Raw genomic sequence first — 15,944 nt, forward strand, 5'->3', positions numbered from 1 at the left:
AGGACAAAGCTAAGGTCTTATCAATATCCAAGAGGTCCTTGTCTTTAGTAAAAATATGTTACATGGTTCTGACAACTTGTCAGACTTCCTTGCAAGAGACACTGCAGCAATGATACATTATTGAACAGGACAGCTCATTTAAACCCAAACTTTATTCACCCCCAAGAGATGGGCTCAGAAGGTCACTAGACCTCTTTGTTACTTTTGCCAATATAGCCACAGTGAATCCATCTCTCCATACTTTTAGTAATGCTTATCTGTTTTGTTGGTCTCTTCAGGACTGGTGACTTCTTAGGACCTTCCAGGGGCCCAGACTGTGACTTTAACAATTATAGCAACAATATAGATACAAAACAAAATTCTAATTTTTTTTTGATGACATCAGTCTACCCAAGTCTAACATTTTTGCAATGATAGATGGAATAGTTCTAGATTTTAATCTTCCTAACTCTGGTTAGTTGTTCATTCATTAAGCCTTGCTCTGGTTTACCTTCCACAGATATATCTTCTTAAGACTTCATCTCACCCTTGCTGAAATGGTAATAGCTAGAAAGAACACAAGAGATTGTCTGAGTAGTCTTAGGCAGATGACCTTAGGAGCTTCTCTACAATTGAGTTTTCCTACCAGTGATGTGTTGCTGTGGGAATGGGTGATGTAATGTGCCTCTTGGTCCTAAGATGTTGGGTTTACACCCAGTCCTGCTGCTCTCTGGTTTTAGCCTTATTCCTTGAGAAGGATCTTTCAATATTTCAAAGTTGTATTTATTCTATAATGAGCGTTTGGGGCATCCTAGCAAGAAAGCAGGTATGGTATTTTGGGGTAAAGGAGCTCTTTGAGGAGGCCTACCATTCATCTAACTCCCTACTGTGTGGCAAGCCCAGCAGGGAAGCAGTCATGTCCTCAGAATGCGTTTAGGACTGTCTCCATCATGGAGAGTGAAGGCTAGAAATAAACCAGGCTTCTCTTTCAGAGTTTCACAAAAATGGATTCTTTGGGTCAAAGGCCCCTTAATCTGCAAAACACAAGCTGTTTGCTTGACTTGAGGCCTCAGCAGACTTCCTAGGCTTGAAGGGGCTTTGAGATGAAAAATGGATTATGTTTTGAAGATTAAGGGTCCTTTCATGCAAAAAATATGCATGTTTCCCTTACCTTTTCCTTACCCAATGAAACACCTTGTTTCTTTCTGATTTAAAACTCTCAAGCTTCATTTCTTAAGCACAGATGGATTAGGCTGGGCTGAATATTCACAGTTTATGGCTGGAGAGAACATGAATACCTAGCTGCCTCTCCTTCAGAACCAGCTTTCTTTACTCTTCCAAATAGGTCCCTAGTAGTTCCAATTTGTTATTATTAAAATGAAAGAATTTGGTAGTATTTTAGAACATTTTACGGATACAGTAAAATGTTTTGTTGAAATCAGAAGGGACTGTGTATTTTTAAAAGCAGAGTTTGTTTGTCCCTCCCATGCTGCATGAACTAAGGGAACCCCAGCAACTGAGTAGACCTAGCATCAAACTCCAGCTTTGACTCTAGTATCAACAAGGTTATTCCTGTTTATCGCTGATCTTTTTTGATCTTCTTGTAGTTTTTTTTATTTTTAATTGTTGCTTATTTGCTTATTCAGTTGTTTGCCTTAGCTTTATTGTGTAGATTAGGCTGTCCTTTAATTTCCTATTAATATGCTGAATTGCAAACCAAAAAAAACCCAACAACCACCACTTTAAACAAACAAACAAACAAACAAACCCACATAGTTGCAAAGGAATAATTGGCAGGCTGTTTAGTCTTTCAAGCAAAATAGACTACTAGTAGTTTCTTATTATAGGACACGAGTGCAGCAGGCTAGTCAATAAGCAGAGTACTATATAAAGCTGAGGTGATGAGTTAAGACAAGTTCTGTCTTTTCCAGGGCTATAAAACTACTGGATAGTGTGCTTGATGATAGGGAGAGGTGAATGCTTGGAGACATCACAGCAACCTAGAAGGCTTTGTTCAGGGCACTTGCTTCTTTTCCAGAAGACACAAACTCACACTCAAAGAGGGAGAGAAATGAAAATAACTCTTAAAAACAAGCAACCTAGCAAAAACTGTTTCATGATAGAGACAAACTAAAATAAATCTCTGTAAATGTCTTGGCACAGGTAATGTAATTCATAGTGTCCACAGGTTATTTCTGTCACCATCGTTAATATGGTTGGGACTGTAATATGATGGCAAGTGTGCTGAAATACAGGGCCCCTGAATTCTGGGACACATCCAATTAAGAAGGGAGTAGTGTTTTTCTCCAAAGAGTACAGCTCTGTTTCAGGTGTTGGTGATTTGGGCTTTTTTCATTTGGTCTACTGAATGTTAGTAGTAGAGCAAATATAGGGCAGAATTCAGAGACATCAATTCACCAGAAGACCTGTTTCTACCTTAAACAATTTTCTTTGTACTATTAGTGTCTGTGTAATGTTAGTTGCCATCTTCAGCAGTCTCTCCACTTGCTTGCCCTTCTGTGCACATCTGTAGGGAGGGCACTACTACTTGTGCATTCCTCTATCCATAGCTATGTCTAATTTACTGGGTTCTACCTTGTAGGTGAGTTTTTGTGGCCAAATGGTTTTGTTCACACTGGTCCTGGCATCTGAATATTTATTCTCTTTTTCTCTCTCTTTCTCTCTCTCTCTCTCTCTCTCTCTTTTCTTAACTGTCAAATCCTAACTTAAACATCTAGAGGCCAAATTAAATATCAGCTCCAGAATGGGACTTCCCTTTTAAGACGTGATCTCTAATTCACTGTTTTGAGTTAATACTTCCTTTCTTTTGCTCAAACAATGCAATATATATTGTTGTATTTAGTAGAACTCAATCTATGGATCTGCCATTTGAGTTTTCAAGTTTTATCTCAACATAGATTCCTTAAAACCATTGGAAATGTAAATGAGGAAAATGCCTCATAAAAATATAAAAAACAAAACAAAACAACAACAAAAAAAACCCATGGACATTTTATCTTTCTCTTTAATTATCCAATACCTTTAGCATTCTAATCCTGCTGTAGACCTCATATGGCTCAGTCAGCACTTATTTCATTTCTTTCCCATACTTTTACTTTCCTTCTTTAATTATATCTCTCTTATGAACTGACAAACATCTACTAAATAATTTTCATGAGAAGAAATTTCTTCCATTGCCACTTAGATCCTACCACTGGTAGACACTGTGAAGGACTTTGGTACCCACTCTTAAGCTAATTTTCTACACTAGTCTCATTCTATTCCCTTTCATTTATGCTTAAATGTCTGTCATATCTTCAGTTCCCAGGGTCTATTAAAGTTATTTACCACCTCTGTATCCTGAAGTGCACGAGGCCACTACGGTCTTTGTGTTGGAAAACTATGAAGATGCTTCCTTCACATCTCTGCTGCTCCTTGAGTTCATGACAACTCAACTTACTTTATGGGGATCTTTCCTTCTCCATGCTGCTCAAATGAGAGCATTGCTTGTTGTTTGCTTCCATCACTTAAGTCTCCTCTGGATGCTCTCATCTGTGCCAAGAGCTCTAACCACCATTAGCATATGGTGATTGACACCAGTTCTGTTTCTAACTATGGTTTCTCTTTCTATTTGAATTAAGGGATTCCATTTGGACACGTTCAACTGAATGTTCCCCCAGATACTTGTCATTGATTCAAAATCATTTACCTTTACTGTTTCTTGTCATGCATGCCACACTGTTCTTAACTGTACTCACTGATCAAGTCCTAGGAGTTACCATAGATATAGCTTTTTTTCTCACCTCAACCACCCACCCACGAAATCTTGCTGTTTTCCTTCTTTCATTTTTCTCAAATATATGCCCCAGTACAGGGGAATGCCAGGGCCAAGAAGAGGGAGTTGGGTGGGTCGGGGAGGAGGGTATATGGAACTTTCGGAATAGCATTTGAAATGTATATAAAGAAAATATCTAATTTTTAAAAAAGACAGCTTATTCACGCCACTTATAACCTAGCATATTTCATTAGATTTCTCCACTTCCTTACCCTTATCTTTAAATCTTTCCAGTAGCCCTTACAGTTATATTCAGGAAACATACAACATTAATGGGACTCTTCTGTTTGAAAGCTGTCAGTGGTTCACGATGATCACTTGGGGGATGATCTTAGCTCCTGACTCATACATTTCATTCACTCAAAAAATATTGATTAGCTGCTACCACAAGAGTAGTTGCAAGTATCTTATATATACAGAAGGAGATAAAAATTGCATTCAGCTTCAACTACAATTGAAAACATGAATTAGTAGACTAGGTAAAGCAGTTGGCTCTTGCTTCCTGGTCTGGAGTTTTTCATGTAAACTTTCTTCCATAAGGATCCCTTTCTTTCGTTACTTTCCATGTGCTTCTTTCCTAGGGAGGAAGCATCCTCCAAGATGGGCCACAGGTATATGAACATGTACTGGCACACTCTGTCTTTCTTTGAATGGCCTGTTCCATGTGTTTCCTTCCAAAAATTTCCTGTCTCTCTTGTAGCTTGAGGCCCAGGCCATGAGAGCCTATTCAAATAGTGTGGACCCAAACATTTCTTGCATTTCAACAAGTAAGCACAGAACACATTTTCTGAAATGTTTATTTCACTCTGCTTTTAAAAGATCTCCAGCTGAGACTTCTGATAACCTGGGGAGAGAGTTCAAAAGGCAGGAATTTAGATCATCCCATTTTTAAATGTGGGTCAAATGAAATATTCATGAAAGAAATGATGCTACACTCAGCTTATACTTATATTGTTAATTTCAAATGTAATACTTGAGATCACAAGAATTCCACCTACTTCACATAAATTATATTCTCCATGTACTTTTTGTTTTTATCATAATTTCTGTGATCTTCTCTAGATTGAACATTTTCTGAGATTTCAACCTGTCAGTTGCAGGTTTGTGTCTCGACCTTTCTCTTCATTGATAACTTCATAGCACATCTGGGACAATTTGTGATTTGCAAAGTGGGGGAAGCACAACTAAGGATGGCCTCATTTCATAGATTATCATACTAAAGTCTTGTTCTGTAAAATAGTTAATTGGCTTAGGATCTATTTAAATTCTAACAGTTTTGTAAAATGTGACATTTTCAAATGTGATATTGGAAAAGAAGCAAAGAAATAAACAAAAACTACATTGTAAAGGAGCCTGGGCTTTATGGTCTATAGAATAGATATGATGCTATTTAGCTCACTGATAGGTTTGTTCTGTGCATTTTATACTATGGGTAATTAGAGAGCATTTGACACAGTGTCTATCAGTACCAGGTGCTCAAAGATTTTTCATTTGTTTTCATTGGCACATTTAAAAAGTTAGAAAGTCATAGTGTCTGATAAAACTGAGAAGTGGGAAAATGGACAGAGAAAGGAAAGGTAACAACTTAAACAAAACCAGTCATTCATTCCAACAACTGAGTGGCATGGAGACAGAATTGCTCAATGTAAAACTAAGGGGGACAAGAATGGACAGGTGAATGGTTCAGTCTGCTCCGTAAGGAGTGTCATTGCTTAGCTGTATTTAGATGGATTGTTTATGATAGACATTTTCCAAAATGATAGATAAAATTGGAGAAGTCACATTTCTGAGGGAAATAGCTATTGGCTCTGTCTGAGTTTACTGAGATGATTGGAGGAGGCTTTTATAGACAAATGAATCAGATGAATATGAAAAACTTAGGCTGATGGATTATAGAGAGGGTGGTTGAAAGTTAACATCCCAAGCTTCTCAAAGGCATAGATTAGGAGATTATGTGTACCATTGAGGCAGAAAATATATGAAAAATGTGATGTTTGATAGAGAGGTGGAAGATTTAGTTTAGTATATTTTTAAAGATTTATTTATTTATTTTATGTATATGAGGACACCGTAGTTGTCTTCAGATACACCAGAAGAGGGCAGCAGATCACATTGCAGATGGTTTTGAGCCATCATGTGGTTGCTTGGAATTGAATTTAGGATCTTTGGAAGAGTAGTCAGTGCTCTTAACCACTGAGCCATCTCCCCAGACCTAGTTTAGAATATTTTAGCTTTTGAGAGATCTGTGAGATTTCTAGAGAAGGTGATAATGTGCTTAGCAATTACAATACAAAATATACAAATTATAATAATTAATACTCATGGCATTGATTTCTAAGTCGTATTCTTAATAAGCATAACATTCACTGATAAAAAATAACCTTGAGTCTCAGCCATTAAAAGCTAAGACTTACAACCAAAAAGGTGAGAATATACTTTTCTATCACTAGGCATATAAACTTTATGCATATATTGCACTTCTTAGTTCACTTGTCAGGTAGTTACTGTTCTACAACTACATAGGTGGTGGTCAGCATTAATTATGTGAATATAAATCTACACTTTATCTTGCTTGCTTACATATCTTGTAGTTCTAAACATCTATTGGCAAAGGTGCTTCAATGGTCTCATGTTGACATATTGTGTTCTTATAGCTCGCCCTCTCTGGTTCCTCTGCTGTTTTCTTTCTCACATTGCCTGGAATTGCTCCCGTTATTGCCAATCCACAGTCACTGTTGAGTTGGAGGAGGAGGATTATTTTTAAGCCACATGCCCATTGCTTTAGTGACAGCAGGGTAATATAACCCTCTGCTATGTATCACTCAGCATAAATAAAGACCAAGGCATCTCCATGTCCCTTAAGGGCAAAAGAAACCCAGCCTCAGCATTGCTTCTAGGATTGCCTTTGGTATGTGTTTGTCTTTCTTTGGTCGTTTATGTCTATCTGATATTTGAGATGAATCTTGGAAACAGATTATAAACACATGTAACAGAATTTCTTCCCTTGCGTATCCTGATTAGCAAACTGTAATTGGATTTAATTGGGCTTTTACAGTAAAGTGGGCTCTGAGTTGTGTTTTATGTGAAACCTTTACTTTGGTTGAATAGAATACCTGGAGTATGATTGGAAAACAAAAACAAATTTGTGTAATGCTTGACTCCCACTATTTATATCTGTTTTGAGATAAGATATCCTAACAGTTTGATAAAATTTCAGATGATATTGTACACTCTAAGGTTATGGTTAAAACAGTTCATGGACTGGTTAGATGGATTATAGAATAAGGGTGCATGCTTCCATGCCTGCTTTCTGGAGTCTGCTCTGTAGATCCCACATAGTGGATGGGGAGAACTGACTCCTGGCAGTGGTCCTCTGATAGCTACTAGCATACAGTGTCATGAATGGGTCATTAAACACACTCAAAGAAAGACTCAAATTCCAGCATAAGGGGTGATATGTTTTAGAAGGCTTCAGAGCTCTTAAACTACAAGAGAGGACCTAGGGGGTAGGAAGGACATCGCTCAGCTTTTAGTTTGGAGCCTTTAAAGGGATTTTTGGCAGAGATTGGTGGTAAGGTATGGTGGTGGGGGGGAGGGCAAGCTGCTTAGTGCAGGTGTCTGAACCAGGTGTATTGTGTTTTATTTAAAGAAAAATGCTGGCTGATGTGGCAGGAGGAAGCACTTCAGGGGGCCCATGCTGAGGTGTCCCCCCACCCCCACCCCAGGAAATCAGCCATAGGACAGACTTCATATATAATGGAGTTTATGTGATATGTAGAGAAGGAAATAAAGGCAGGAAAAGGAGGGGTAGTGAAGGACAGAATGAGAGAAGAGAGTAAGCTTTGAGGGGCGAACATGTGGAGGGGGACAGAGGGAGGGAGAGGGAGAATTAGATGGAAAGAGTCTGTAGATAGAGGTAAGGAGTGGTCTTATATCCCTTATTGTTCCTGGCAGGGAGCTGTTACTAGGTAACTGTTGGGCAGTGTCTAGAGGGATTGCTAACATTGTATCCCCGTGCCTCCACAGCCTTAGCAGTACACAGTGTACATCCTGTGAGTACTCACTCTAGCACAGAGGCCTTTAGGTGCTTGCTAGGTTCTAAGACAGAAAACTAGAACCAAAACAACCCTGCGTAGGTCCCCTGCCCTCCTTGGCTAGTTTCTATCTCATTATAATATAGTGAACAGTATCACAAATAAATCATTTTACTCCAAGTAGAAATGTCATTGTCCAGACTCTTCTCTTCCTTGAAGTATCAATGTCTTCTCTTCCTCACCATACGTGATCTGAAGCCTTCATTTACTTGGGGCACCGAGTTTGGTCAAGAATGGAGAAAGAGGAAAGAAGGGAAACTATTTCCATGGCTAGTTCTTTTTGATAGCATGGTTTTGGTACTCTAAGCCCTGGCACACGTTGATGCTATGGTACAGGCTAGCTTGGGACTTGAGATTCCTCACCCCTGTTAAGTCCTGCAATCACAGAGATATGTCACCATGCCCTGCAGTGTGAACCTATCCTTAGCAACATTTTGAAGTATCTGAGGTTCTTTGCTTTGCTCACTTCTCTGGCTCCTGATTCTTTTGATGTGGGAAAATCTATTTCTTCTCAGGTGCATTGCTGTACCTTGTTCTCCAGACTCTGGGTAAATAGCATGACTATTCTCGTTTTCTTTTGCTAAACCCATTCTTCCTCTGAGGTGGGATTCTAAGCAACCTCACCTGACTTTTTCTAATCTGTGGCCCATCTCTCACCCAAGGAAGGAGGAGGAGACTGCACATTCCTTTTACCTTGCCTTAGGCAGTGATTTCCCTGCTCTTCTGCCAGGTTTCAACCTGCTTCTTTCAACACCTCTCTTTAGCATTCTTTTTTTAGAATTCTCCGGCATGAGTTAGGCAGCACTCTACCATGTTTCCCTAAGCTGTAGGGCACATTTAGCATGCTGTTTGAGTGTTCTTGTCGAAGCTGGAGGTGGAGGAGTTCTATCCCCTTTTCACCCCCTGAGGAGTTTAGGGAGTGGGTGGGAAGGCTCTGCACTGTCAGCTTCCACTCAAATCTAACTTCTAGTCTTAAAGACGTTTTTATGCTTTGATGTGGGTGAGAGGTTAAGAATTTCTCTAAGTGTATTTTGGATGCTTGCTTGTTAAGTATGATATAGTGGTCACAGACCTCTATGGTTGTATGATTCAGCTGATACCAGAGCTGAAATAGCTACATTTAAAGCATCCAATTCAATGCTAGTCTTTACCCTGAAACATGCAGGGAACCAAGACTTGGGGAAGTTAATTAACATAGTCAAGGTTCAGCTTTGCAGGTCTGCATGTCAGTGAGAAAATTTGGCTGAAGACGTAAGTTTGGGAGTAAAAGGCTTGATGAGACCACCAGAACAGTTTATGTGGAGCCAGCAGGGGCTGAGTACAGCCTTCACTTGTAGTTATTAATCCAGATCATCAGGGAATTATGAAGCAGCAGTCAGGACCTTCCTTTTTGCCTTCTGGCCCAGAATGTGAATACTGGGCAAGTAAATTTATGTATAGACTCTAGAGGATGAACTTGGTAGTGGCTGCTGGGGCATGCTGTTATATATTTCTGTATGTGGCTTTGATGTAAATAATTTGGGATGCAAGAATCAGAAAGCAGGATGTGTAGGTGCTAAACTTGATTCATTTCATGATACCGCCCAATTCAACCATGGGAACCAAATCATCTTTATGTTTCAGCCAGTGTCAACTCTCTGGATCAATTAGTTTATCACACAGCAGTGGGCGCCTGTGATTCCTGGAAGGTCATGAGGATCAATGACAGTACTTAGCCTACAACTAGTCCAGAATTGTTAGGCTGTAAACCCCAGTGGTAGAAATTTCTTTTGTAAATATTATAGATGATCAACTATTCTCAAATTCATTGTGGAAGATACTGAGGGCTGACTCGAAGGTCCTTGGCTTAGCAGCCATGGTCCTGGAACATATGGCTTTCTACTTGTAGAGTATCTATTGTGTGTTGATTTTAAGAGAAGGATGCTGGTGGTGTGAGTCTACGATGGGGTACAGTGAAGGAATCTCATTATACATGAAAATGTGGAGATGGGATGTGCCTCCTTCTGATGCAAGGACACAGAGCACAAGGGCTCATTGTAATCCCACACGGTGCAAGCAGGACAGGGTGGAGGCCTCATGTATAATTTTAAAGTTCTTAGGAAAAATAAAGATAAGTTAGTGCAAAGAAATGAGTGGAATTCATTTTCATACTTTCCCTTGAATCTCCTACCTGCAACATAATATTTTGGCTTGTTACCACTATCATTCTCTCATGAGGCATAATATTTTACACTGCCACCTTCTTACAAGTCCTTAAACTTCTATGCATGTCTAGCTCATATAAGCAGCACATCTTCAGTGAGACTAGTATATGTAATGCTGAATAGCCACATGTGACCTGCTCTAGAATCAGAATGCTCTGCCCTTCCTTCTAGTGGGGATATTTGCCAGTTTTGCAGTATTAGTTCAATTACATAAACACTCATATCCTCAGTTTCCCCTTTGTTCCATAAAAAAAAATTGTGTGTCCCTAATCCCTCCCTCTTTACACTAGTGACAAAAGATCTAGCACTAAGTACTAAAGTTCCTGTCATATAGTTAGTGCTCACTTAACTCATACTGCTGTTCTCAAAGTGACTTACAGAGCAAATAAACCACACTAAGATGCAAGCTGGCCTCTGTGAGACCAAACCAGAAGCTCACATTTTTTTCTCTTTCTTCCACTGGCCTTTTCTCCACAACTCCTTTATCAGAGATTCTTTTCCTGAGGATACTGTGTAAGCAACATCTTCCCTTGGAATCCTTTCTAACGTATTTTGATCATTTCTATATCTCATTGCTTTAGGCTAGTACTAAATATTGAGCTTACAGCTGCTTCCACACTAAGCAAGAACTCTGCCATTGAGCTGGATCTCCAAACCTGTCTTTACTTTATATGTAAGACAAGGTATTAGTAAACTACAGTCATTCTCTTGAGTGACTCTCTACCACCCAGAGTAGCCTTCAACTTGCCATAGGACCTTTCAGAGCTGGGAATATAGGCCTATGCTGTCACTCTAGGCTTTGGTTTCCTTTGATTTCCTCACTACGACCACCCATTTATGGCTCAGTTATTTATTTCCCTCTTCAGCTTATTAGAAAATCATATCTTCTAGAATCCTTTGTTATAAACCCTTTCTCTGGTCTCAATTCCTTCACTAAACTTCCACCACGTGTGGTCGTATTTGTGAGTATTTGTTATATTAGAAACACCTCTGTTTGAATGTGCTCGGTTGGAGTCTGAATCTACCAAAGGCACAACTTGATTTCACTGGGAGTTTGAGGTAATGAGTACAGTAGAAATTGCACAGGTTTTATATTGAAAGATACAAAGGATAGATAGGATCTTAAGCTGAACTTGTGAGCTTGCACAAGTTATTGTTTGTCAGCTAAGTGATGTAATACGCCTACTGCCTGGAATTTACTTGTACTCATATCTAACCTAGGCTGGATTCTAACAGGGAAAGCCAAGTATGTAACATGGATAATAACTCTCAGTCACGTAACCTTATATTACCTGGAACTTTCCATAATTGTTAGTGCTATTAGAGTCAGAGTGACAGTGGCCATATTTCATATAATAACCTCTAAGAAATTGATATGCTAATCTTTGTTCTATTGTATCCATTTCTCTTAGGCCTTAGTTCTTTGAAATTTTCATTTTTTCTTTTAGCACATTGTGGATAATTATGATGCATATATATATATACACACAGAGGATATAAATATAAATATAAATGTGTGCATTTATATTTATTTGCATATAAATATGTGTGCAAAATTATGAGTGGACATATCTCCCAGTACATGTGGAGCTGGTTGTCTTTATCTCCATATTAATATTTCTGATAGGCCCTCTTAATGAATCTGGAAGTTTACTGATTTTATAGGCTATATAACCATCAGGCTCTCAGTATTTTCCTGTTTTTGCCTCCCAAAGCTTAATTGAGCATATAGGCATATAGGGCCACACAAGTTTTTGCTTGTTTGATTTGTGTTTTCTTAAGAAGCTGCTGGAAACCTAACCTCAGTTCTGATACTTGCATCTGGTCAGGCACACGGCTCATTGGTAGATGCTTGTGCAGCCCCTCTCTCTTATTTCAGTACAGGGGATTGAACCCAAGGTTTTCAACATACTAGTTAAGTGCTTAGCCACTGATCTGTCTTTCCAGCCCTATCACCATTGTCTGAGTCAACAGAGATACATTCTGACCTCACCACTTCCTATAATGTAGGTTATCATAAGTATTCAAAACCAAGAAGTTCAAATAGAGGCATGTGGATGCGAGACCCCACCAAGACAATGGCAGAAGGCAAAGCAACTTACTGCAATCCAAAGACTGGAATCACAGAATATTGCTGGGGTCGTGGTAAAAGAAATCGAATGAGAGCCTCATTTTGGAACCATTGATATCTCTCACATCCCTGTCTGATCCCAGGGGCTATCCACAACATGCTGAGATGTTTAGTAGCAACTCTGGCCTCTATCCACCAGATATCAAGAGCATGTCTTTAGTTGTGACAATCAAAGATGTTCCTAGGGGGATAATGACAGCCACTTGTGAAGCAATGGGTTATAACTATCAAATTTTAGCTACTTCTAGGATTACAGGCAGAACCCTTACCACCACCATCCCCCCACCACATACACACACACACACACACACACACACACACACACAAACACACACACACACACACACACACACAGAGGCATACCCAGCATGCCAGCGTTAGATATATAACCTTTTGCAATCTGCAATGTGCTGCATCCTGTTTCCTCACTGGAACAGCTAAGCATTTTTCTCACAGGCTCCCATTCGCACCCACTCATAACAGAAGCTCTGTGGAAGTCGGCATGGGTAGCACAGTGTGATTCCAGCAGGCTGCAGTTCACTCCACCCATCTCGGAACAATTGCTCCCACCCCCTGCTTGCCACTCTGTGGGGGCTCTGGCAGACAGTCCTGGCAGCTGTAGCTGATACAGTTCTGTACTCAACATGTAGAGCTTTGTTTTAGGCTCTGAACAAAACTTGAGGCTGTAGCTTTTTCCAGCTCCCACTTGGTGCATTTGCCTCCCTCCCTTGTCCTGACAGCTGGGGCTTGCAATGACAGGCAGATTTTTGTGGCACCTCATGATAAAATGGTGCAATTGAGCAATCGAGGGAAATACTCAATTGTGCAGAAACCTACATCCGTCGCTCTTTGATTTCTTCTTTCTTAGTGTTGTCAACCTCCCATATTCACCAGGGAGAATAGCCAAATAAAGTAGAGTTAATTATGTGTATAGGTTTTACACTTCAGAAAGTGTTTGTGACCTCATCATGTTTTTAAATGGTATCCATAAAATCTGAGATCTAGACAGGGGATGGGACTCTTCAAAATCACATGCTTAGTACAGATAAGAAACTGCTTTCTAAAGCTTCTTGCCAGCTAAAGGCTCACAGCCCAGTGAACAAGACACACATAAAACAAAGAAGTATAATGCAAGACAATTGAATCTGACATAGAGCTTTAGAAAGTGAGCAAATAGAGTTGGGCAGACAGAAGAGAGCAACAGCTTTTTAGAGGAATAGAGAAAGATAATAAAGATAAATGATGTGACCTCAGGTGACTTCCAAAGTTAACTGGGGTTTCTTTCAGGGATAGGAAAACATTTTTAAAAATATTTCCTGGAAGAGTCTTAAGTTGAGAACATCAAGTAATCGGTTTTGTTAAGTGCTTTACCACTGAGCTACATCTCAAGACCTGATAATATTAATATAACCAAGATCTTGATAATTGGCCTTATCATTTATGCCATGTATTGAGCATTTTTTTCTCTGCTGGGGGTTGGAGGTAACATTGTATCCTTGTGTGAGTCAGTTGTCACGTTAATGCTGGTGCGTATATCCTCATTGATTGTATTTTATAGACAGGTAAACAGTCAAACAAAGTAACTTGCCTCAAATAATCATAGGTGATGCACCTTGCATATGTATCACATTTATAATGTAGAAGATAGCAAGATTATTAAGGAAAAAAAGGCGGGACAAGCTGCAGTTTGTTAGGCTAGATTATTGACTATCAGTGAGATAACAAAGTTAAACTTTTAAAATTTTGAAAGCTGGGTGGCTCCTATGATGTCCTTCTATTCCTTTCAGGAAAAATCTGCCCACTTAAGGTCTCTCTTGAACTCAAAATGTTGTCTAACATAGTGCTACTGTGCAATGATACTGTCTATCTAAAGGGCTGGTAAGACCCACCCACCTCCCACACCCTTGCCCTTCAGTGTTAGGATATCCTGAAGCTTAGAGGTACTAAGCAATGAATATTCTGTCGAAAGGCTTTCTCGAGGATCCAGACACATTTCACTAAGCTTTATAGAATCTTGACTCTATGCTGTTTTAAGAGTTACTAATCCTTTAAGAATCCAGCATGAATGGGCGATAGCTAGAATACCCAAGATTTTGTACACCCAACTAATCAGATAAAAACAAAACAAGTATTCAGTGTGTTTCTGCCTATGGCAAAAAAAAGAAGAGAAAGACACTCTTGTTCAACAAGTATCAGTAATGAGAGGGAGGTTTCTGGTTAAGTCAAAACCCGGGTCAAACACTGTGTTCTGTCCCACAACCCTACTTAGATGTATTAGACTGTTTCTGCATTGTTTTTGTTTCATTCACGTCTAAAACACATATATCTGGAAATTTGTAATGCACCAATGATTGAAATATAGTTCCTTAGACATGCCCTTAGTGTGCATGTGAGCATCCTCTACTCTATAGTCGTTTGTATAACTACACATGTGAACAGCAAATCAAGGCAAGACCTTGAGCTGCAATCAGCACGGTCCTTTACTTTTAACAAAAAGCAGTAATGCTTTTACAAAAATCAAAGCACTCTTACGATGAAGATATATTAATACTGTTTTTTTTTTCTTTTCCTGTCTTTCCCCCTCCCCCTTCCTTGCTCTTTCTCTTCTCCTTGATTCTGTTTTCCACAGGACTCCACAGAATGGAGCAAGAATGAGAGGAAAAAGGCCGGCAGAAAAGCATGAACTGGAGGTTTGTTGAGCTCCTCTACTTCCTGTTTGTATGGGGCCGTATCTCCGTGCAGCCCTCCCGCCAGGAGCCAGCTGGGACAGACCAACATGTCTCCAAGGAATTTGATTGGCTTATTTCAGACAGGGGGCCTTTCCACCACTCCAGGAGCTACCTATCCTTTGTGGAAAGACACCGACAAGGATTTACAACCAGATATAAAATATACAGGTACGATTTAGGCTAAGAGAGCCCTTGCCTTTTCCTCCTGTTGTGCTTTGGGGAGACTGAAAGTTGTGTGGCATCTGACTGTGTTGTGAAGCTTCTGGGTCAAGGGACTGTGACCTTGTTATACATAGGCTGTCAATCTAATTTATTCAAGGTTTCATAAAATATTAATATGTCAAGTTCAGATAACCAGTGAGTATTGAGTATGTAGTGTACTAGTCAGAGAATACGTGTTTTAGTGTTTCGTTTGTACTTTCTGTTCATCTGGTGGAGATTTTCGTTGTTTTTCCTGCTTACCCTGTTACTTAGATAATGGAGTCTAAACTAGGCTAAATGTGGTTTCAAAAGAAAGAATTTCAAAAGTGTAAAACGTATACTTCAGCCTTAGTTTACCTGTATTCATGTTCATGGTAACCTTCATTTTTGCAAATATTGTTAATTGATCTAGTTTTCTACCCAAATGTATTTATGAATTTGGAGGTAATTAGATAACTTTTTCTTTAGCAAGTCTTAACTGGTTACTTACTTATTGTAATTAGCCAACCAAATGAGACCAATTTCTGTAAAAGAGGGACCTTCTGTGGTTTCAGTACATGAGTCCACATTATAGGTGCATAGCAAACACACTAAGAGGGGAAAAATCATGTGGATTATGTACATGACAGTCATGCAAAATAGAAAATTTGGGGAAGGCAGGGATGATGAGGTAAGTTTGTGCAACATCCTGAGTTACAGAGAACAGCCATGAGAAGGAATAAGTGGGAAACTGACGGGTGTAAGCAATGTACATAAGATGACAGACAGTGT

The 15,944-nt window shown here is 39.4% G+C and overlaps 1 protein-coding gene across 1 annotated transcript in view; it reads left to right on the forward strand.

Moving 5' to 3' along the window:
* The window catches only part of Brinp1 (BMP/retinoic acid inducible neural specific 1), a 198,646-nt gene that overhangs the window by 41,661 nt on the left and 141,041 nt on the right, over nucleotides 1-15,944 (forward strand). The window contains exon 2 of the mRNA XM_021161100.3: nucleotides 14,873-15,140. Within this exon, the coding sequence (XP_021016759.1) occupies nucleotides 14,923-15,140 (218 nt within the window). The 5' untranslated portion in view covers nucleotides 14,873-14,922. The remainder of the gene's footprint in view (nucleotides 1-14,872; nucleotides 15,141-15,944) is intronic.

Source organism: Mus caroli, unplaced genomic scaffold (assembly GCF_978045245.1).
Source record: "Mus caroli unplaced genomic scaffold, Mus_caroli_1 scaffold_6, whole genome shotgun sequence".
NCBI classification, from domain to species: Eukaryota; Metazoa; Chordata; class Mammalia; order Rodentia; family Muridae; genus Mus; species Mus caroli.